Source organism: Symphodus melops, assembly GCF_947650265.1.
Source record: "Symphodus melops genome assembly, chromosome: 3".
NCBI lineage: Eukaryota > Metazoa > Chordata > Actinopteri > Labriformes > Labridae > Symphodus > Symphodus melops.
Genome location: NC_136693.1, coordinates 6,950,393 through 6,973,017, shown reverse-complemented (window position 1 = coordinate 6,973,017; position 22,625 = coordinate 6,950,393). Strand labels below are relative to the sequence as shown.

Sequence of the window (22,625 nt, the reverse complement as noted above, 5' to 3'; positions counted from 1 at the left end):
AAGGCAGCTGAATCCTTAATAGTGCTGAGAGAAATCTGTTTATTACCAACAGGCAACAGTATACATTAAAATACTGTGTACAAGTTTTCATACACATTTGGACTTTTTTTTTAAACAACTGAAGCATTTGTGTGTTGCACATGGAAGGATCTGCCAATCAGGAACATGAAAAAAATAAGTGTCAGTGATTTTCCTCTCATCACGACAAAACATCACACTTTGAACACGTTCTCTGGGTTCCTGGTGTCTTCTTGAAATCGGTGGCATTCTCAAAATCTGTGCTGTGTATCTTGTCTCAGAGGATATACTTGAAGAAGCACAGTAGCATACTTTATGGATGTATTAAAACATGCCATTTTCCTTGTCTCTTGATTTTACATGCCATCATGTGAGCTTGCTAACAATGGCTTGGTTGAGAGTGTTCAGCTGATTTGTCCATTTGTCTAAAGCTGTGTAGCGAGCCCCTCCTCTCTTCTGGTAATCCAGTTCTAGTAGCTGGTTGACCTGGTCGATTCGTCCATGGATCGTGCTGTGACAAAGAAGATGAGAGTAAGCCGAGAGGCTATACATCTGAAAAATATGAGTAACCTGACATGGTTTTGTTTTTTTTAAAACATCAGGGTTACGTGTTTTAATGCCAGTATAAACTTCACACATTGTAGTCATAATTTCTTCATCTGATCCAGTAGGTAATTCTTAATTATGTAATCAATACAGAATCTGATGACAAAAATATAAGATGTATTATTTCTTTAGGATGCATACCAATTCATGTAAAGAAATATTCTAACAGTGAAACTCCTGCGGCTTGAAAAAAAAACAAAAAACTTTATATAAAAATTAAAAACATCTTTCCACATAAAGGGTGTAACCTAAATTATATCCCTTTGACAAATCTTCAACAATAAGTATTGAGTATGTAAGAGGATCTGGTGCTGTCACTTGGTTCTAATGCCGCATTTCCACCAAGCGGTTCGGTTTTGCTTCTGTTCAGTTTGGTACAATAAACCCTGAAGTTGCTTGCGTTTTCATAGCCAACCAAAGCCTTATTAGGTAAGCGGAGTGTAAGACAGATGGAGACAGCCGCATCAGCTATGTAATAGTGTAGCCAGCTATGAATGAAGTTAAATGTTTCAGAAAAACAGAGACACAGTAAACTAAAGACACTTCAGGGTCGGATCAGTACCCTTGCCACCACAACTGAAGGGTACCAAAAAAGTAGGACAGTACAGATCCCTTATTTTGGTAGCATTTATTTTTCTAACTTTTGACAGTGAAAACGCAGATAAATGGGTATTGACTGAACCCCACTGCTTGGTGGAAATGGGGATTATATGTCTCACATCAGAGAACCAACACAGCTGGGTTGCAAGGCTGTGAATAACATGTCATCATCACAGTACGACGATGAATAAAGCACAAGATATGACAAAAACTGTCAATTCATAACACGTGACTCCCTCAAGGACCAAAGGATGCAAACTATGAGGAACTGTGATTATTTACAGGAAGAAAGCTATTTCCAGATACCTCGGCAGACACGTGAGCGAGGAACTTACTTGTCCAAGATGCACTGCACCAGCAAACTCTCCACATCACACACATCAATGTTCAGCTCCTGAAACAAAATAGAAACAGTGAAGACTCATTCTTACATCTGTAGGAGTATGTGAACCCATAACGTCTTTAGCATTCCCAAACATCAACTTGGGCCAATGCAAATATGGTGAATGATGTTTTGCTAAAGACCTATGAAGAAAACGATCATGCAAGTATGTCAACTAATGAGCATATAAATAAACACACAAGGCTGCATAAACTTTAACAGATACAATCAAGGTGACTGCTGTCATTTGACTGTGACATGAGAAAATACAACCACTTCCCGTAACAACACTGTTCTCACAACCTTCTCTTCTTTTTTTAAAGAATATAATGTGTATTTCTTTGGCTTGTATAACATGCTATAAAAAGGCATTCCAATAAAGCCCTACAAAGCGAGATCTTATCTGTTGCTTTTATACTTCTGACTGAACAATGTGCAAATGAACTTGTGATTGTAAACCACATTTCAAAATCGGATGAATGATTGGTTTTTCAACACAGACCAATCAAAATATTAAAATAATCGGATTGGCACGTGTCACAAAAGGTCACTGGGGCATCGTCACATATGACTGCGCAATAATATGATACAGTACTCATTTGTGATGCAAGACTTACCTTAGAAATGAAAGGGATGTGTATTCTCGTGTAGGGTTTGATGAGTTTGATAAGTACTTGAGTTCTAATGTTCCGCAGGAGCTCTGTAACCCAACGTCACATGATCAACCACACTCTCAAAAGACAAGAAATGTTTTGTGTTTATCATGCATGTTCAGCACTCACCCTCTATGTGCTCTCTAATGAACGGGTCGTCCATTATGTTACTGTGATTTGTTTTCAAGATTTTCTCAAATTCAGTGATGTCATTGTTCTGGTAGGCGCTGGAAGGGAAAAACAGAGAGTGTTGTTATACGATACACATTGTGTCACAGTGGCCAACAGAACCCCTCATCCTGATAGATGTCAGTCCATTTCCAAAATATTTAACCTTTTTGTAAACACTATTCTTGTGACCGTTTTGGGCGTGATTTCTTCATTTCTTGTTTATGCAATCAAAATGTTAAAGGTTTGCACAAATTCTAATCACAATTTGAAATGGGAATATTATTTGTGAAAACAAAGGGACAAAACTGAGAAAATAAGGAAGCAAAAAATGGAACGACTGACGCAGAAATACTGACCATAGACCGTATAGTTGGGCAATATGAATCCCTCAGCTTATCTTTATAGTTTTTTGCAATCAACAACATCAACTTCCGCACCCACTTTTATGAGATAAGAAGACACAAAGTCATATGTTCCTCCCCCGACTGTTAGGGGCATTGTGATTTACACTTGAGGAGCACATACATGAAAAGGTGGATAAATCCTGATTGCGTAAAGTAATGATGTGTGACAGACTGGTGACAACTACTACAATAACATGCCTCCTTTCTTCCCTTTTAAAAGTTGTCTTTTTCTCATAATGACGGACTAGTTTTGAGTCATGGACGTTTTCGGCTCTGATAGACAAATATTGTACTGGTCAGCCATAACGTGACAAATTACAAAACAAGCATTAAACCATATACATTGTGTCTATTATGAGAACATTTTAATTGCATCACCAAGTCTTTACCCAAAAAGACATGTTCTTGACATCACAGATTCGTTTAATCTGGTCCGTCTTATATATATTTATGTTGATTCTCATTTCAGCTACCTAGTAAATGGGTGACTGTCACCATGTTCCAGGTCACAGGGGCTGAATAACATTATGTGCTTAAAAAAACCTAAATAGACCTGTTTTTGTTGATTAAGAAAAAGATTTGTCATTAAAAAGTGAGCGCATGCTTACCTTACTAAGTTAGTCATTGCTAGGATCTCTGGGTCATTTTTGTATGGTTTGGCCTTTGAAAAAAAGAATACAGAAGTTGCGTTATACCTTGCACCAAAAACTTCAGCAAATGTCAACTGGCAGGGCACAAAAACCCACAAAGTGCTTTCAGAAAGTGATTGAGATTAGAAACATTCTGGCTGAGCTTCAAGAAGATTGTAAAAGCAACCACTAGTTTGTTTTGTTTTTTTGCTTTTCACATCTATCCAAACAGTATAAATGCCTTTCAATAGTAGCAAACATTTAAAACACTAACAATTAACTTCATACCTCTTGAGAGTCGAAAGGGTTTATTCCTGACTTCATCAGCATGTTAGCTAGCACCAGGTACTTCAGGCATGTCGTCCTTCTTGGGCTTCCGGACTCGTCATAGTTTTTAAAGGCCTCAAAGAAGTCTGTGTGAGCTTTCTCAAACTCACCCTCTCTCAAATGCATCTTCCCACCACACTCTGGTCAGAAGTAATTAAGCGCAGGTCATTAAGAAAGCATTAGTGACAATACAGTGGGTGACAGTTTTACTACACAACAAGGTAATGAAAAGGTCAATCAATGACAGATATATACAAACAATCGTACCTCTGATCACTCCCATAATGAGCGGGTGAGGAATGGCAGATTTAATATGAAGTGATTGCTCATAAAGGGCTTTCAGTTTCTTGTTGTTCTTTTGTGCTGTGTACATCTGGATTTCAAGAGCATAGATCTCCAACAGCTGTGTGCCTTTTTTCAGGTCATCCTCTCCATCATCTGTCTATAATTGACATAAAAAAATGGAACAACCTGCTATTAGGCAGTTATAAAACACAGATACATCTCAAATAAAAAATATATATACTTCTGTTTGCGAAAGAGCTACTTCCACTGAAAATGTATTTGGTCTTTATTCTGATATTATTATTCCCTTTACTGATGCTCTTGGATTAGAAAAATAATGACTTAAATGTACTTCATTACCTGACATGACTGGTGAAGTTGCCTAAGAATCTTTTGCAGTTTTCCATACTCTTCCCTCTCCAAGTACAGCTTCCCCAACTGCAAAGGCGAAACACAACAAAGAGCGATTATGAGCACACGTCTTACCATTGCATTATGTGTGACGATCTAAGACTGTGTCAAACTGGGCTTACCTTCGTATTAGTTTTAAACCAAAGTCTATCATTTTTCGCATCCTTCAAAGCCTCCAACGTGGTTTCGTAGAACTCCTGTAGCAAGTCCATCTAGTAGCACAAGAGAGGCAAAGAAAAAAAAGACATGTTTCAAACATTAAGTATTACAAAATACTTCAAGTGTCTTTACATTACAGTTGATCGGCCTCACATCCTCTATCCATACCTGTTTGGAGGTAGAGATATAGTCGAGTATGGAGTTGATTGACTTCTCTGAGTAGTTCCTGGTTACAGCACTTCTGATGTATGTAAGGAGCTGTTTGTACCTGTTCATCATCTCTGGAAAGTTGGTCTACACAGTTGAGACAAACAAGAAACCTCTCAGAATTCATCCCCGGCAGTATAGGAGATAATAAAGGACAGAATGTGTTATTGTGCGTACCAGCTTGAAGTTGATTTTGATCATCTGTTTCAGTGCTTTAAATCCCCATTCTCCTTTTTCTCCTTCAAGTTCCAACACCTGAGCACACAGGACACCAAGACATCTTAGTGAATGTTTGCAACTTTGATATCATAGATAATTACAGATCTACACAGAGCAGAAACTTGTTCTGGAGTACAACTCCACCTTCTGGAAACTGCTAAGTGCTGCTTTGGGATCATCCTCCTTCAAGGCTTTGGAGTTGTAGTACTGGTTCTCCAGGTCCACGTTTGGCTCTGAATTACTGTCTTCCGAGTATTCCTTAATTCAAACACATACATACATCACACTGTATTTCAAACATGGGTACATTTGCTGAGAAAACAAAGCAGAAACTCTTAGCTAGCTAACACATACACACATACTCTGGGTAAGGATAGCAGATTCCTCATACATGAGCATTGAGCTAACGTAACGTTAGCTAACGCTTTAGCTTTCTAACTAGCCGGTTGGTTTGCTTTACATGCCCACAAAGAAAAACTTGAAGAAAGCTGAAGGCATGTCGCACATCATGGATAATGTGTATCGTTAAAAACCAGCGACATAGTACACAAAAACAACTATTTCATACTCGCCAATGAGCTAACGTTAGCCAACCACTGTCAGCTTGATATTAGCCAACATGCTAACCAAACAGCTAACTCTAGCTAGCCCGTACTGTCGGCACTTCACTGTTAGCGGACAAACGGTAAAAAATGTAAGTGCAAGATAAGTAACTTCAGGTGTAAATACCAGGTCGTAATCTTCTTCATCATCGCACATGAAATCGTCTTCCATGTCAGACATTTTGATGGTCTTCTTAGCTCGTAGTCAGAGACAGACAGTAGCCCGGCCTGTGCTGTGTTTTGCAGCGATGGTGAGGTGGTGTGTCAGGCTGGTACGAAGCAGGAGCCCATTTCCGTCCATAGATGGCGCTATTGGATCACCTGAGACACATGTGGAGCTTTGCACTGGGAAATAGATAAAGCCTAGTGAAGTCCCCTGCATGTTGAAGCATGCTATTGCTGTAGGTGAATAAGGCATTTACAGCAAAATAAAAATAAAATATAGTCTAAGACTCCATGATAAAAAATAACTAATAAGGTTCTCACTTGATATTTTCTCAAGTGGGCGACTGAAGAATCCTTTAAAATGACAATATCTCAATATTTGCATTTGATAATGCGTTATACTCTTCCTTCCTTGCATTTCAGGAAGAAATTGTGTACAATGTCACCTGGCCTACATTCATTTGAGAGAAACAGTTAATTTCCATGTGAAAAAGCAGACAAATAATTATTTATACTTTTTTAATCCCACGAGGGAAAATTCGGTTACACACTCATGCACAAACAGGATTCCAGTGACATGCAATAATGGAGAGGCCCAAGAGTGAGGGGGCTGCCCACGGCGAGCACTCCAGAGCAGTTTTGGGGTTCAGTGGCTTGCTCAAGGGCAGCATAGCAGTGCTCAGGAAGTGGACTGGGACCTCTCCAGCTACCAAACCAATTTCCAGACTTGGTCCATGCCGGGACTTAAGCCCACGACCCTCCGGTTCCAAACCCAAATCCCCACAGGCTGAGCTATTGCCGCCCTTAAAAGAGAAATGTGTTTAATCAACATGTTTTATAAAATATGCAAAACAAAATTAATTGGGGGGAATCGCTAAAATCATAGTAACTTATACTTTCTGCTTATTATGAGGTTACTTAAAACCCATTACAGCTCTTGTAGTGTGAAACACTGATTTGCCCTTATGTTTCTATGGGTGGAACCATACTTTTCAACTATTTAAGATATGTTATTTATATATTCAACTCTAATATAAAATAGTCATAGAAATCTGTATAATTTAAACATATTAACATGTGACATAACTGCCTATGTGCCCCCTTTAGTGACTCAAGAGTCTTTTGTCTACCAGAACCAGAAGCCATAAAAACAGAACAGGAGATCTCAAGCAGTGACCAAGCAAGAGTTAGACACACACACACACACACACACACACACACACACACACACGCACACACACACACACGCACATACAAACACACAAAACCACCACCACCAACACACACACACATGAAACTACCCAAAGTTCACCAGGTTCTTCTAAAACATTGGTGGTGAGAACATGTCTTTTTAATCCAATCTAAGGACAAAAGAAATACTAGTGTTTTATTTATTTAATCCAGTTGTGAAAATGAACTCAGATACAAAGAAAAATCCCAAGACTCTTTTCGAAACATTTCCTTGTTCAGAGAATCAAACTATGAATACATGAAATATCCCCCCCACACGTAATATCGTGAAGTGTATGTAGTAAGAGATAGCATTATTTCTAAATTGTAAGTAGGCTATATGAGACATATTTCAATAAATGAACTTTTTCTCATCCACTGCTGCAAACCCATGAACTCCAGTTGTGCGTGTCAGATCTCGGTCAGCGCTGTGAATCAGGCTCATGTCAAATGGATTTCGTGACTGTTTTCCCGACAGTCTTGGCTGCCATGAAGAGAAGCCACTGGCAGCATCACATCTTTCTCTGGCTTCTCTGCTTTACTCTGGAGGTCATCCCACATCTTAAGAAATGACATTCTGGTTCCGAAAAAGTACGCAATCAACTTGTGTGTCATCAAGTTGTGTGTCATAAGTTTGTATAAAAGAACGTGTGTGTGTTGGTAAAAAAAACTCTGTCTGTCAGTTTCGCCATAATATTTACAATATCCAGACATGATTCACCAACACTAATACTAGAGGTAAGAACATTTTCACAGAACAAGTTATAACTTTAAAAGCATTAAGTATGTCCCCAGTAATATAACTTGTGCAAGCGTGTGTGTACAAATGTGTCATAGACTGTGAAGTTTCCTCAGCCATAGTTTCTTTCATGTGTGCACTGGCAAAGTCCTTGTATTTCTTACATAAAGTCATGCTGCGGCTCTCTGCTTGTTTGCCATGGAAACCAAAGTATTTGAATTGCTATGCATCTTTCCTGGGCCTGTGAACTCTTAGTGTATATGCACACACTGCAGAGATACAATGCAGGATGTGCAAACCCAGTTGTTGCATTTGTGCTTGTATCACATTAGCCAGTCTACAATTAATTAATTGTGCAAGTTTTGCATCATTACAAAGACTTAATGAATGAGAAGCGTATTGTCGGCAAACAACAACTTTAGAAAAGCTGCACGTCTCAGACAGCAGACACATAGGTGCAAATACAACCTGATTTGTCATCACAGCACCCACACCACCTCTCTAAGTGATATGGCATTAGGCTTCCTCACATACTTGAAATATACTGTTATCAACACAGCCTGACTGATCTGTCAACACATTGATGATCTCTTTATAGTGTGTGTTTTCCAGCTGTGGTGGGTAGGTGCTAGATTATATTAAGGAGGAATGAGAACCCCCCACCCTCTGAAGACCCATCTTAATACACCACTAAGTAACTCATTTAGCAACAAAGACTTTTATTTATCTGATCACAACTGGCATGAAGACAAACAAAATGTCATCATGTTTCACCTTGCCATGTTGATCTACCTTATTTAAGGATCCCAGAGTGTGGTATTAAGCCTTATAAACACTTCCCAGAAGCCCTTCACCTTTCAGATAATCTTTGATGATTCATTTGATAAAAATAGAATACCGATATTATTCCCTTGGCGTCAAGAAAAACACTGGGTTTTATAAGCTGTTTCATGTTTTCCTTGCCAAAAACTCTTTTATCCCAAACCTTACAACCTTAATCAAGTTAACATAATCATATTTGTTGTTCTTGTTTTTTTTTCCTTAAACATGAGACAAGAGTCTCCAGCATGGCATCTGGCAGCGAAAGCTCATGTACCTCTCTCAGCAGGCTGGCGGCTTGTATACTCAACACAAACAGCTCTCACCAATTTCAGTGCTCACAAAAGGGTGCTGACTGTTGTTGTAACTGCTGCCAACTCCCTTGTAGATCATTACTTATACATGCACTCAAATGCATAGAGCCACACACATTGAAATTGGTATACCGTGTATGTATGTATATTTTTATGATCTAATATACACACCTGCTTAATCATGTGTGCCTCTGCATGCACATATTGTTAAACACCCTTGGAACAGGCACAGTTGCCAACCTTGTTCAACTTACCCTGAGGTCATTGAAGCCGCTCTCACTTCTCAACTTGTGCAAGATGCGTGACTAGCCGGTTTGTTTTTCTCTTTCACTTTTTTTTGTACGCTGTTTTCATTTTTACAAGGTATGTAGAAGCGTGTCTCAATTTTATGCAACAACTTCCATCAAGTGGGGCTGTTATTACAGATGAAATCCCACTTCCAAGACCTGAAACAGCCACTGTAGCCAAGTCCACACGCACACCTGCTGCCTTACACGCAAGCATCTTGTGGTATGTGTGCGATTTTGCCTTGAGTGGGGTGTGTGGGTTTGAGTTTGAGAGGGATTCGGGTAATTCTGTGTGTATTGTAAATACAGTATATGGGATTTAAAAAAGATTTTGCAATAATAACAAAAAATAAAAATTCTATATTGGGTAAACCTTGAAAGAGGGCTCTATATCTAGATCTAGTGCTAACAGCAGGGAGGAAAAGGAAACAAGGCCTGGTTTGGTCGTTTTAAAATTGAACAGATTTTTTTTTAAATTACAGCAAAACCTCTGAAATATAGGTTAGCTACATCATGATATGAAAACCCCTGAATATTTCTATATTGGTGAAAGCAATATAGAAATATATATACAGCTGTCGGCTGTGAGTGAATGTGTTTGAATGGGATAAGTTAATATAGATGGACACTGTACAACGCAATATATCTAAAGCATGATTTTTTTTCTGGTATTACGTGATAGTCTATTTATGGCCTGACTCAGTTACTGTGACAACAAGAATCTGGGAAGTTACAGCAAATAGACCTGTTTCTAATAATGCTGAGCCACTCCTTAAATGATCGGTCACTCACTCCTTCAAAATTCTTACAAATTGGATGTGCAACAGACATGTCTGTGGTGTCTGTTGCTAAAAAATATTTTGTGATTTTGCGAGTTATAGTCCTTATGCAATTATAGAGCTGATCATAACTTGTTCAAATCGAGTGAAAGTTGGCAAAAGTTTATTGGTGTTTCATTACAGCAAACAAGTCACACAGTCCAGCCACAGTAGGCTTTCCCTGCAGCACAGAGCATCAGAATACTCAACCCATGCCTGCTGTGACTTTGGCCTGAGAATGGGATGGTGGGCTAACAGCTCTAAGCTGCACCGTTTTTATTATTCTATTCTGCAGATGAAAATAAAAACACATGCGGCACCAGAGGGAGTCCAGTTTCAGGTTGGGTCCAGGAAATGGAGTGCAGGATGGAACTTTGAAAAAAATTCCCATCTTCTCTCGTCCCTCCCCTTTTGTGTTGTTTTATGTCCTCCCTTTCTTCTGTTGCATTCATGCGTGAGTTTGTCTTTAGAAATCAAACCAGGGGACAGGTTATATTTAGCTGCCTTAACATACTTGAAATGCCACGACTGAGGCTATGGGATTGGTGCTTTCAACTTTACATTCATGAAAAGCAACATGCAGAATCAGTCTGGCAGGGGATGTGTGACCCTTTGGATGCTTTCATTCATGAGAGACAGTGTCAAATCCTTCAGTCAGACAGGACACTGCTTTACACAGAGCAAGTCCACAGTGATGAACTCACCTTCTGTTGTCATGCTGCTGACCTGTCACAGTATGTGGAGTGATTTATACCCACGAATGACAAGCCAAGCTCAAAGGAACCACAGCTGTGAAAGTGTTTGTCAGAAGTGGAGTAATAAAACATCCACTTGCACAAAGCTATGCTCCTGTTGAAAGGCTTGCATGTGTCTTCAGCTTCTACATACTGTAAATATAGATCAAATACCAAACCTATTCCAGGAATTTAACAGCATGCCTTATATGTGTGGATTATTGTCTTCTCCTCGACATTCAAATTTCACCTTGCACTTCAATTTTCTATCCTTATCTGTCATTACTTTCTGGTTTGCAGCTGTCATGGCTTTATTGTACCATCTGCTCTAAGAGTGACTTATTATCAATGGAGATGACAGGCGGCTTGGGAAGATAGCCAAAAAATCCAGAAAGTGCAACAACTATAGGAAACTCTGTATCCAGAAAAACTTCAAACAGATTAAATCAAAACTACAAATATGACCATCCTGTACACATACAGTCAGTAGACATGTAGAAAAAGAACTTACACTTCTGATGAAATGAAGCTTTGGAAACGATGCAGATTTAATTTACATGATGTCTGTGTGGTTTTCCTGGAGCATATAGGCACTGATGGTTATTTACTGGATGTTTCCATGTGTGAGTAACACTTTAGTTTATATCCTTAGTTATTCTTTTTACATTGAGGGGCAAATACTGTAAATAAGATTAAACAACATTGGTAAAAGCAGAAATATTTTCACATGTTTCCCTGTTGGTTACTGAATCGATCCATGTTTGAGGTAAGATCAGTAAGAACTAACTTGTATGTCAACCACTTATTATCAGTTTAGCTGCTACAAACGTCCCCAGACCCAACCTTTGTTAGTTATGCAGCAATATTTGGTTTCTTCAGCAATTTTGCACAGAATATGTTGTGTTGCAAACTCTTTTTTGACCTTATGAGCTGAATGAGAATAAACAGTATTTAAATGTAAAATCGATAGAAAGTCTTAGAGCTTTTGTTTTGGAGAAGAATCAAACCTTAAAGTTGCAGGCAGTTGCATTGCCCTTAAAGCAATAGAGTGATTTAAAGCACATACTATGCAGTATATTGTAGAGGTGTGTCTGACCCTCTGTCATCCTCTGCATGCTATCATGTCTCAGGCTAAAGTCTTTGAGCATCCTGTGGATCAAACAAAAGCTCTCATATTCATCCATTAGGATCTACTTTGTTTACTCCTCTACTAGTGAGTCTCCCAAATTGTGTGCCGAGACGTGAGGTCTCCTAACGGGGAGGCATGGGAGATTTTCCACAGCCAGTCGCAAATAGTAACTTTCCATTGCATAGAGTCAGAGTCCTTGCTGAGAGACCACTTTGATGTACCTTATCTTGTCTCTAAGTGCCCTCAGTGTTAAATGGTAACAAATTACAGTTCAAGGAATGACAGGGGCCTTTTGAGTGGGAGGAAACCGTCTTTATTATTGTGTGAATTGATGGCCATTTATCTGCTCTAGTTTGTTTATGTTTGAGACAACACGTGTCTGTGTACATGTCTGGTTGGCTGCTTGGTGATGCATCAGTACTCCCAGTTGTGAGTTGTGTCTCACCCTGTTGCACGACATCCATAGAGAGAGATGAACCGCTGTAATATTTCAGTTCCCGACTTGAAATCGCTGCTTGTACAAGATAAGAAGCTGACAAATAGGTGAATTGAATAGCTGTTAACACTATGGCTGCTGTTGCAAATTAAGAAGAAATAAACCTTCAGAAATAAGTGCAGTCATCACAGATCATCATTAACACAGACGTTTAACAAGAAGCATGCTGAAAACAACATTTGTGCCCCATGTGTAGGCGTGAGATGCATAAACAATAACAGATGAGAGTGTTGTTTTTCACATTAAGGCCACCCAATCCTTAGGCCAAGGAGGGGAATAAGGAGGAAACAATAATAATCATTTTTCTCCTTTGTGGTCTAACATGATGGAGGGTCTTCGTAACCTGAGATAAGGCTAAAGATTAAAGACCCTACTAAAGCATGGACAATAGTAAAAGTTTGAGCAATGTTGGGCTGAAGCAAGGTCCAAGGCATTTGGTTGACTTAGGCAGCGGCAAGTGTACAAATACATGGATGCATCTATTTAAAATCACAATATCTGTTCTAAGTATAATAAAAGTGTGGCCTATTGCACATATCGATCCATATCAGGATCTATTACTGATTTAGATGAGGCATATGGCTCAGGTTTAGCCATGACTGGCTGATCGCCAATACACCATGTGATTGTAGACTCTGAAGCTTGTAAAGGGGAAACAGGCAAACACTTTTCCCCTGGAGTAAACTCGTGGCTTTAATGCATAACATACAACATAATACAGCTAATCTACAACATTCACAGTGTCTTCTACATGTAAACTGTCTGTGTTATGTTGAAGTCTACAAACCGCATATTTACACAGAAGCAACAGGCTACAGCATAATGTGTGTATAGCTTTTAAAACAACATGCACATGAACCCATGCTACCAAACCTGCAAGTTTTCAGCACGTGAAAGATAAATATATTTTGGCAAATGTGTGATTGAGTTGTTTTCTCCATCATGAATAAAATAAAGTAGAGAAGGGGTTGAGAAGTGGTTGAGAACCTCAGTGGAATAACCCTACTATAGAGATCCACAGTTTTACAATCTGCAAAGAGTTAGGAGGCGGCAGAGAAGAGGGTTTACAAATGGTCCTGGGCACATTTCCCACAAAGGCGGGAATTCCATCCTGCTACACCAATCTGGAGATGTTTACCTACAAAATGTGGAAGCATGATGCAGTGTCTATGGGCATATGTTTGTGTCTGTGTGTGTCTCAAGTGTGTGTGGTCAGAGGAGACCCTCGGCTCTCGTGACTCTGGATGGGATGGGGGGATACTATCAGGCCTTGATTTCTGTGGTTATGATGACATCCAGATAATAGCAGACACACTTACACACACACACACATACACACACACACACACACACACACACACACACACACACACACACACACACACACACACACGCACACACACACAGAAACACGTGCACAAGCATCTCCTCTACTCTCCCACACACAAAAACACAAACACACACACCAGAGCCCGAAAATTACAGCTTAACATGCAAGCACTGAGCAGATGGGTTGCCTAATGACTGTTGTGTACAGTGCAGAGTGAGTGTGCTGCTTTCCCATTACACGTCTCCCTTACTAGACGCACAAGACCCCAAAGCACATGTCTGGCTTTCATTTACTTTATGTCTTAACTGGCACTAGCATGACATATGCAAGTTGCAGGTGGTCAGACTATGAAAAAAAGAATAGAAACATATTGGAGACTGCACTGCACTTGCTTTTCGCAGAGGTGGGAAGTCATCACCTGTCAAAACTGACGTGGGCTTGAATCTCTTGATTAATTAATATCCACTTCTTTTCGTGTGTGTTTTCTCTAATGCAGCACGACATGATGAAAATTTGTTGTTGTCTAAGTGTCTACAAACAACTATCCTTTCAAACGCAGAGGTTTTAAATGACATCAGCGTGTTAGCGTGAGAGTGAGAAGCAAACTGCTGTGGATCTGTCATGATTACTGTTAAGGGATGATTACTTGGAGATGATCTCATTTAATGATCTAATATTTCAAAAGATCCCCCCCTTACACACACAAACACACACACTACAATCATTAAAGAAGGATCATTAACCCACCTCTTAAAATCGACCTGGGAATCTTTTTCTCCACCTTTATGAATCCCTGGATAGTGTACTTGCCAATTAGAAGATTAGTAGAGAAAAACATTAACATTAATTAAAACTCTGTAGAACTCTGTTTATCTGAAATATGTTAGGATAAAATGATTTTATGTAAGGTAATTTAGTTTTAGTTCTTACTGGAGGAGGCTTCAACTGTATTTTTTGTATTGTATTTAGACCTTTTTGTTCTTTTGTGTTTGTAGACCTGTAATTTTATTCGAGGCAACTTGTACTGTAGTTCCATAATCTTCATATAAAACATAACATTTAAAAAAAGAATAAATGCTGTAACATCTTAACTGTTTAAAGCTCTACATCCAACCTATTAGCTGATTGACAAGGTCACAATGACACAGTCACACATTCATGAAGACAAAATCAACGACAAAAGACATTGAAGAAGCACATATCAGGTCACACTCACAGACCTACATTTACACACACCTATATTTACCACAAGGTCCTTTTAGGAGGTATCAGTCAACAGCTTGCTCAGAGTCATCGGAGAGAGGGATTGATGTTGTCTTCGTGTGCGTGACCCCTCTTTATGCATGTTCAGTGCCTGCGTGTGGGAGAGACAATAGGGGGAGAAGGTCTGTCTACAGGCCTGTCTATAGCTAATCTGCTGTTGCATGCAAGAGGTGGTGTGTCAGACAACCATGAAGGTAACTTCAGATGGTCAAACTGCTGCTCTGAATTACATCACTTTGTGAAGATGCCTTTGTCTCTATGAAACCATACACATCCCCATGAATGACAAGATGAGCTGGAAGTAATTGAGACATCTACCCAGGAAGGTGTGGTGAACTTCTATTAGTCTCAATTTCTCCCCCTCTCGCACGATACCTCATCCATGATACCCTCCCTTCCCCATTCTCCTCTCTGCCCCTCCATCTTCATCCTCATCACTCTGCCTCTCCGTGAGGCACAGTGCAGTGATATCCTATACAGTCTGCACTTTTGACCAACGGTCCTGCTTAATGGTTTTCAGATTCTTCAAGGTGGCCGGAATCTGTGCCAGAGCTGAAAATGGAAAGCAAACACGAGTCCGCCACCCTCTGTTCCTACTTAGCTCAAATGTAAGCTGATTATTCAGGTTCTCAGAAAATTCTGTCATGCTTTTTTTCATCTGAGATTCCCATCCCATAATGGCAAGGCAGACAGAGCGTGAGTTTGTTTAATCACTGCCTTATTTATGTAACACTGTTAAATACAGAGGAAGAAGTCATTTGTTTTCGGAGATCATGCTCCAAAAAAAATGTGTGAACATAATTGTGAAATCTCTCAATGTGTGTCAGGTCTGTTAGCTGTTACAGGTTTTCTATGGATCATTGCACACAGTGGTGTCCATAATCCCACATGCATTATTCTGGGTGCTTTAACAAGCTCTCCTTGCTACGCTCATAGCCTCACTGTGTGGTTCCCTCTGACCGCAGAACTGTGTTTGTTCTACCAGCCTCCTTTTTTTCTTGTCTTACAATTGTTGTGGTTTTGGAACTGCCAAAGACTTGTCTGGCAACTGTCGTGGAAAATTCTCCTTTTACGAGGTGGAGAGTTGCTAATTCTCAAAAGAAGAACTTCACGGTGGCGCTTGAATCAGATCTCTTTTAATACGTGCAGCACGGAGGAGAGGCCAGAGCATCTTCTTCCGAACCTTTACATTACAAGTCCTTTTATACAATACAGAGAGATATGGGGAGGTGACCTTACACTTAACAAATGGTGATCTTAAAGTTTAGTGTATTCTGTCTGTCTGGAGACAGTGACTCTGTGATAATCAAATAACATTTACATTCGTATGGTACTGTCTGCGAAGGAGGAGGCCCTCCTGTGGCTCTCTGACACCTCTGTTCAGAGATGTCTCCTGAGAGTCTAGGTAATTTCCCACATTCCTCCCTTTTTGACACAAAGTGTCAACACAACATTTGTACCAGAAATTACCATACAAGGTCATTATAACAGACTGTTCGTTACAGTGGAAATGAATGAAAACAAATAAAAAGTAAAAATAAAACAAAAACAAAACAAAATAATAACAAAATAGGCACTTATGTTGTTGAAACAGTTCTCTGTGGCAAGTTTTTTGATCATGCCCTTGTTGGATGTTCCGATCCTGTGTTGAATCTTGTGTCTTCATCTGTTGTTGCACACAGTCCATGTTTACCCTTCTGTAAGATATGGGGTGTCTAAGTATCAGTATAGTGAATCAGTTGATGATAGGTAATCGTCCCACGGCGTCCTCTCTCAGCACTCCGTAGGTTAGATCGTCGTTCTTCCGTCGGTGCCATGGCTCGAAAAAGGGTTGCAGTGATGTATGGATCTTGGTATCCCTCTCAGCTATCCGATCGTCAGTGGATGTTGTCATCATCTCCAGGTGTCCCTCTCAGTTATCTGGACAGCAGTTGTTGTTGTCAGCAGCTCCAGATCTGGTTCTTGTCCATCGTGGTTAAAACGTCCATGCTTCCTTCTCAGGTCCTTTCCATCTCCAGGCTGGATGTTGTGGAGTTTCACCAATGTAGTCCCCAGAAGGGCCGCTTTCACCTTAGGGAAGACAACTTAGAAAACATGGTTATCCACCCCTTTGACACATGGTCAAGACCATGTGTCAAACTTTTGAGGCACAGAGATATCTTTGAGGGGTAAAAACGTCATTTTGGACAGATAAAACATTTGTAGAGTGGGGGAGACAGGTGAAAGAGCAGCAGTCCCAGGAGCTTCAAATCCCAGTGACTCTGGGTCATTAGCACCTGTATGAGCTGACATTTACATACTGATGAAATGCATATTTAAAGTCAGTATGTACTGTGAAATCCTTCCCAATAGTACAGCTGCCTGAGCAGACAGGTTAGCAGTGTTAGTACAAACAAATCAAAGTTAATGAAAAGAGTGTCAAAGAGTGCATCTCTTGGTTTTTGACACAGACAGGGGTGTGGTTCTCCATCTTGAGCTGTAAAGAGTAAGGTTAAGACTGTTCTTCATTTTAAAATCACATGAGTGCACAAAAAAGATTTAAAAAGGTTGGTAGTGTCTGGTAGTCATAGACAGAGGGAACTCGATAAAGCTTGTGTCAAGTCAGTTGAAGCTTTATCTGTGTCAGGAGTTCAAGTCAAAAAAGTCAGTCATGGCCAAATATCTACCCCCATGTGTGGGGGTAGGGAGATCTCCACCCTTTTTAAAATCCATGGACAACAATAGCCTGTTCAAACCAATTAGGCAACCGTTTGTTTGTTTTTGCAGTTTTTTAACATCCAAGATTGTGGACGTAAATCAGGACCAAATTTATGAAAAACTCCGGAGTAAAATAATGCATTTTTTAAAAAACTAAAATAGTTTGCAAACTTGTCCTGCAAAATATCGGACCGTTTTCTGCCAGAAAACAAAAATGGACAAACAACAAACACTGTCTCAGCTTGACAATGCCTCTGCATAGGGAAACATATACACAGACATTGTCAACATACTGAACAAGTGTATTAATACACAATGGTTGATAAAAACTAATTTCTCAGCTCCATTTCAATCCACAGTGAAAGTTGGAGAAAAACACCCTATGGTATCTACATCCAAAAATAAAATGCACCATTGATTGTGAAAGCAACCCAGAACTGTGAGTCAATATGAAAGAAGAATGCTAGAATTTGCATTTGTTAAAACAAACTAAAAACCCAAGCTGATTAACATTGGTGTTACAGACATCTGCCGGATGCTGACCACCTTCATTTACATCCCTTAAGTACTTTAATGAATTCCAACCCCAATTTGTTTTTTTTTTCTTCAGGCACGATGGGGGAGGTATGGTGAGATTTAGAAAGTTCAACAATAGCACCTTAATTTATAAAACAATGATTTCCAAACAGTCTCAGGACTAAATGGATATCTTTAACCTCGTCTAAAAATAAATTTTGACTGGAAAACAATATACTATTCTATTTCTAAAATTCAAGATTGTTTAAAATTTTAATTATCATTACAGTGTTAGTTGCAATGTTTACTCTTTTTCAGTCGAATCAGTGTTTCTCTGTGTGTGTAGGTGTGTGTGTGTGTGTGTGTGTGTGTGTGTGTGTCTCTGTATGTGCTGCTCACTACTCTGACCTTCCTCCACTGCCTCCTCTGGCTTTGTCAAGAGGAATCCTACAACAGACACCTTCAAGTGGTGCATGTGACCAGGATTCTTCTGGATCTTGTATTAAACTCAGGATTCCCATCTCCTTCCCTTTTGTAGCATTGTTCTTGGAGTCAGTGCTGTTGCACTTTCAGTTTGATATGGACCCCGTCTTCTTCTCCTTCTGCTCTTTGGTGGCAATCTCTGTCCAGGACTCTGTGGCCCATCAATCTCCAGTCTTTTTCAGGTGTTTCCTCTGCAACCTCCTTCACGTTTGGTTGACATGGCCTGTGTAAAAATTCTTTCTTGGAGAAACAGAGTTACTTGCTTAAGGAGACAGAAAGAAGGCTTTTAAATCCGGGTGTGTGGTCGGCCCCTCTTCTTTCTAAGAGTTCGTCTGGTGTGCTTGACCTCCTGTGGAGGAGGTGTTGCTGCAGAGTTGTAGGTGTGGAGACAGAGGAGGAAGTCACATCTTAAAATCTAACCCTACATTTCTACTTGTCCTTCATTTCTTATTTAAAACCTCATTTCTTTTTCCTTTCAATCTCTACTAATTTTGAAAAAACAAAATAATCTTTTCTTCCCTACTTTCATTTTTACCTTTTAGTCTAACATACTCAACGCCATCATAAAACATTCTGTGCTTAATTTCTTTTAATAGAAGACATCTCATGTGTGAAGAACTGCTAAAGTTGAACATCTCTAAATCACATATTCCCCATTTGTCTGCTCTTAATTCAGCAGAGCCTGAAAATTCAGATATAAATGTTATTTTTCCCCGTTTTGTTTTCTCATGTTTTCAGTGACTCACTGGGACAGATGTGCTTAAACGTTCAATGGGCTTATCACTCACACAACTTCACAATCACACTGATCTTCCCATACAGTGTATGGTTGGATCTTATCAAACATACACTAAAACTTTTTGCAACTTAATTCAGCCAGGTGGTTTGTATGACACATAAGTTCCGAGCAACGCACCTCAATAGCATACAATCTGCATGCCAGACACTGAATGTCGCAAACAAAGTTTTTATTTTTGATTATCACTCATACGCCCATTTTATTTTAGTGGGGCCTTGTGTATATCTATAATAATCGTTGTTTCACGTGTTTTATTCTTTAAGTGCAGACAGCCTCGTGCTGTTCGTTAGATATTTTAGTTTCATTTTTCGTTTTTTCTTTTTCTTAACTTTTCTCGTTTAAGACACTCTAAACATATAAAACGCACAACACATCAACAAAACACACTACACATCAACCTCCATCACCGCGCAGGGTATGGGAATTACCAAAACATAAACCTCCAAGACCGGTATTACATGGGCATGGCGTCCATAAAACACTATATGGACCCGAAAAGCATAACTGAAACCACCCCAAAGGACTTAAATTACGTTTCAGCTACCTAGGCTTTTACAAATTGAGCAAATGATTCAAACGCCGTACTCACTTAGATAGAGCGTCCGCTGTCTGCACCCTGTATCTGACGTCAGGTGGGATCCAAAATCTCCTTTTGTCGGAGCGGAATTTCCCCGGCCGACAGCTCCTTCAGTTCAGTCTCAGGGAACAATCAGCGGAACGTCTATCCCATCCTCGTCGCCATAATGTCGTGGAAAATTCTCCTTTTACGAGGTGGAGAGTTGCTAATTCTCAAAAGAAGAAAATTCACGGTGGCGCTTGAATCAGATCTCTTTTAATACGTGCAGCACGGAGGAGAGGCCAGAGCATCTTCTTCCGAACCTTTACATTACAAGTCCTTTTATACAATACAGAGAGATATGGGGAGGTGACCTTACACTTAACAAATGGTGATCTTAAAGTTTAGTGTATTCTGTCTGTCTGGAGACAGTGACTCTGTGATAATCAAATAACATTTACATTCGTATGGTACTGTCTGCGAAGGAGGAGGCCCTCCTGTGGCTCTCTGACACCTCTGTTCAGAGATGTCTCCTGAGAGTCTAGGTAATTTCCCACACAACCCAAGGTCCTACTACTGAACAACTAAAAAAAGAGAAATGAAATAATGTAGTGCCTTGGTGATGTCTTTCATTGCTTTGGAATGTGTATTGTAAACAGCTAATGACTCAAATCATATCAATGACAAATTATCCCTGTGAGGTCCCCTTGGGCATGCAATCACTAGACAGCTGGGTTCTTTTTTAATGAATTCAGGCGAGGGTGTGTATGACTGGAAAACAGAGATCATGCATAAAAAATAAGTTCAATTCACTGTTCGCTAATTCAAGATAAGAGGAAATAAAATATCAATTGTTTTTATTAAGCTTTTTGTTTTGTTGCTATGGGTTGAAAAATATTGATATTTTAGAACTACTCCTGGTGATCTTCAGCCGAGTCATAGACATTAAGAAACATCAACTGCTGCTTCCAACTTTGAAAACAGCTTTATGATGGTCGCACCTCAGCAACTGTATCTGAAAATCTATTATTCTGATCTATTTTTATTGGTATTTTTGGCCATTTATGACTATTGTTAATGGCGGAGCCAGAAAAATTGTAAGGTGAAAAATAGGGAATGGCCTGCAGCATAGTCTGATAGCTGTGAAACTTGGCATTTACCAACCCCTACTTCGTCTTCAGCTCCACCCTCTTCTTTCACACATGCTAAAAACTGCTGAAAACTTCTTGAGTTTGAGGAACAAGTCTCATGTGTCTGACTTTACCCAGGATGTTTTCTGCCAGCCCCCTGATACATTTTTTGTGAGAAGTTGAGCGGATGACTGAAAACGCTGGAAGCAAATTTACCTGGAGCAAGTGATGGGGCAATGATGGTAATACCTTGTTATGGTTTGCACATGTCTCATGGGTGTCCATGCCTGTAATTAAACTGCTACATCATGTTTTTTTCTGTTTGTAAGTATCTTCTCTGCTCTTACAGTAGATATTCCTCCTGTCCAACAGGAATAGCCTCTGCCATGAGGTGCATGTGTGAACAAGCAAGTCATGAAGATTTCAGGGTCAGTCTGCCAGAAGTTTTGTAGACATTCTTTTGTTAATACGAGTGTGAAAACATCTAATGGGTAACTTGAGTTACAAGTGATGACCATGAAGTCTACAGACCAATTGGGAATAACACATGGGCTAAGTCCACCTCTGAAAAAGAGTCTATGATCAGAGCATGACTTACACAAGGAAACGTACCACTGCCTCATTAAACACTCTAAACAATCTCACAAGCTTGAACTGATGAGGCAACTCTCACAGAAGAAGCTGCTCCTGCTGTGTCCTATTTATGAGTTGACACCTATTAATGTACATCCTAGTTTCCTGTTTGTCACACAATTATCTCTCCATTCTTCAAAAACACTTGCATCACGCCCTTTCAAGAGGTTGTAACAGAAGACTGTACCCACTGTTTGTGCAGATCATAACTTAAGGACCTCCTCAAGGGATATGGCAACCAAAGTTATCTGTATTAAAAACATACAAAGTATCACAGTGAGCTGGATTAAACCAACAGCTTATTTTGACCTCTGCAGATTTTACACAATCACTGGCCTCCTCTCTGCTGAGGCCCCTGAGCTACGCTGGTATTCAGTAACAGATGAGTGGTGTGACGATGTAGAAGACACACAGCAGAGACTATATTGATGAGCTCTGAAACTGAATCGCACGCATTCCATGTTACAAAATCACAGTATGTGAACGGGGGAGTATTTAATCTCCTAGATGTGAACTAGTGTGTCAAATTGCTGAGTAAGGCCAGCAGTGGTTCGAAGAAAAATAAAATAACTATCTGGCACGCACAAATTGTGTAATTTTTGAAATTCAGAGTGAGGAAGCCTTCTGAAACACGCAATGTGTTTCAGATTTCTTTTTAAAATGTGTTTTGGGGCGTTTTATATATTTATTTAGAAAGGGCAGTAGATAGAGTTGGAAACCGGGGAGAAAGAGCGGGAGATGACATGCCGAAAAGGAGCCCTCAGTCAGGTTCGAACCATGGCCTCAAGAAGAATAGCCTGGTTGCACAAACTAG

General features: G+C 39.8%; 1 protein-coding gene across 1 annotated transcript; it reads right to left on the bottom strand.

Moving 5' to 3' along the window:
- Positions 1 to 19: 19 nt before the first annotated feature.
- cops2 (COP9 signalosome subunit 2) lies at positions 20 to 6,014 on the bottom strand. Its single transcript, XM_079340268.1, has 13 exons — positions 5,801 to 6,014; positions 5,216 to 5,329; positions 5,030 to 5,107; positions 4,814 to 4,939; positions 4,609 to 4,698; positions 4,436 to 4,513; positions 4,058 to 4,232; positions 3,752 to 3,930; positions 3,443 to 3,495; positions 2,389 to 2,486; positions 2,224 to 2,306; positions 1,560 to 1,618; positions 20 to 529 (listed from the first exon to the last, which is right to left on the bottom strand). Exons 1-13 carry the CDS (start codon positions 5,852 to 5,854, stop codon positions 385 to 387), a joined length of 1,332 nt encoding a protein of 443 aa, XP_079196394.1. The 5' UTR covers positions 5,855 to 6,014; the 3' UTR covers positions 20 to 384.
- Positions 6,015 to 22,625: the final 16,611 nt, after the last annotated feature.

Bases quoted from the DNA above. Each gene is read 5' to 3' on its own strand.
- cops2 (XM_079340268.1), bottom strand. From the start codon at position 5,854: ATGTCTGACATGGAAGACGATTTCATGTGCGATGATGAAGAAGATTAC. The intron at 2,487-3,442 runs GTAAGCATGCGC...TTTCCCTTCCAG, and splicing joins GCAATGACTAACTTAGTAAG to CGCCTACCAGAACAATGACA. The intron at 1,619-2,223 runs GTAAGTCTTGCA...ATTTTGTTTCAG, and splicing joins ACATCCCTTTCATTTCTAAG to GAGCTGAACATTGATGTGTG.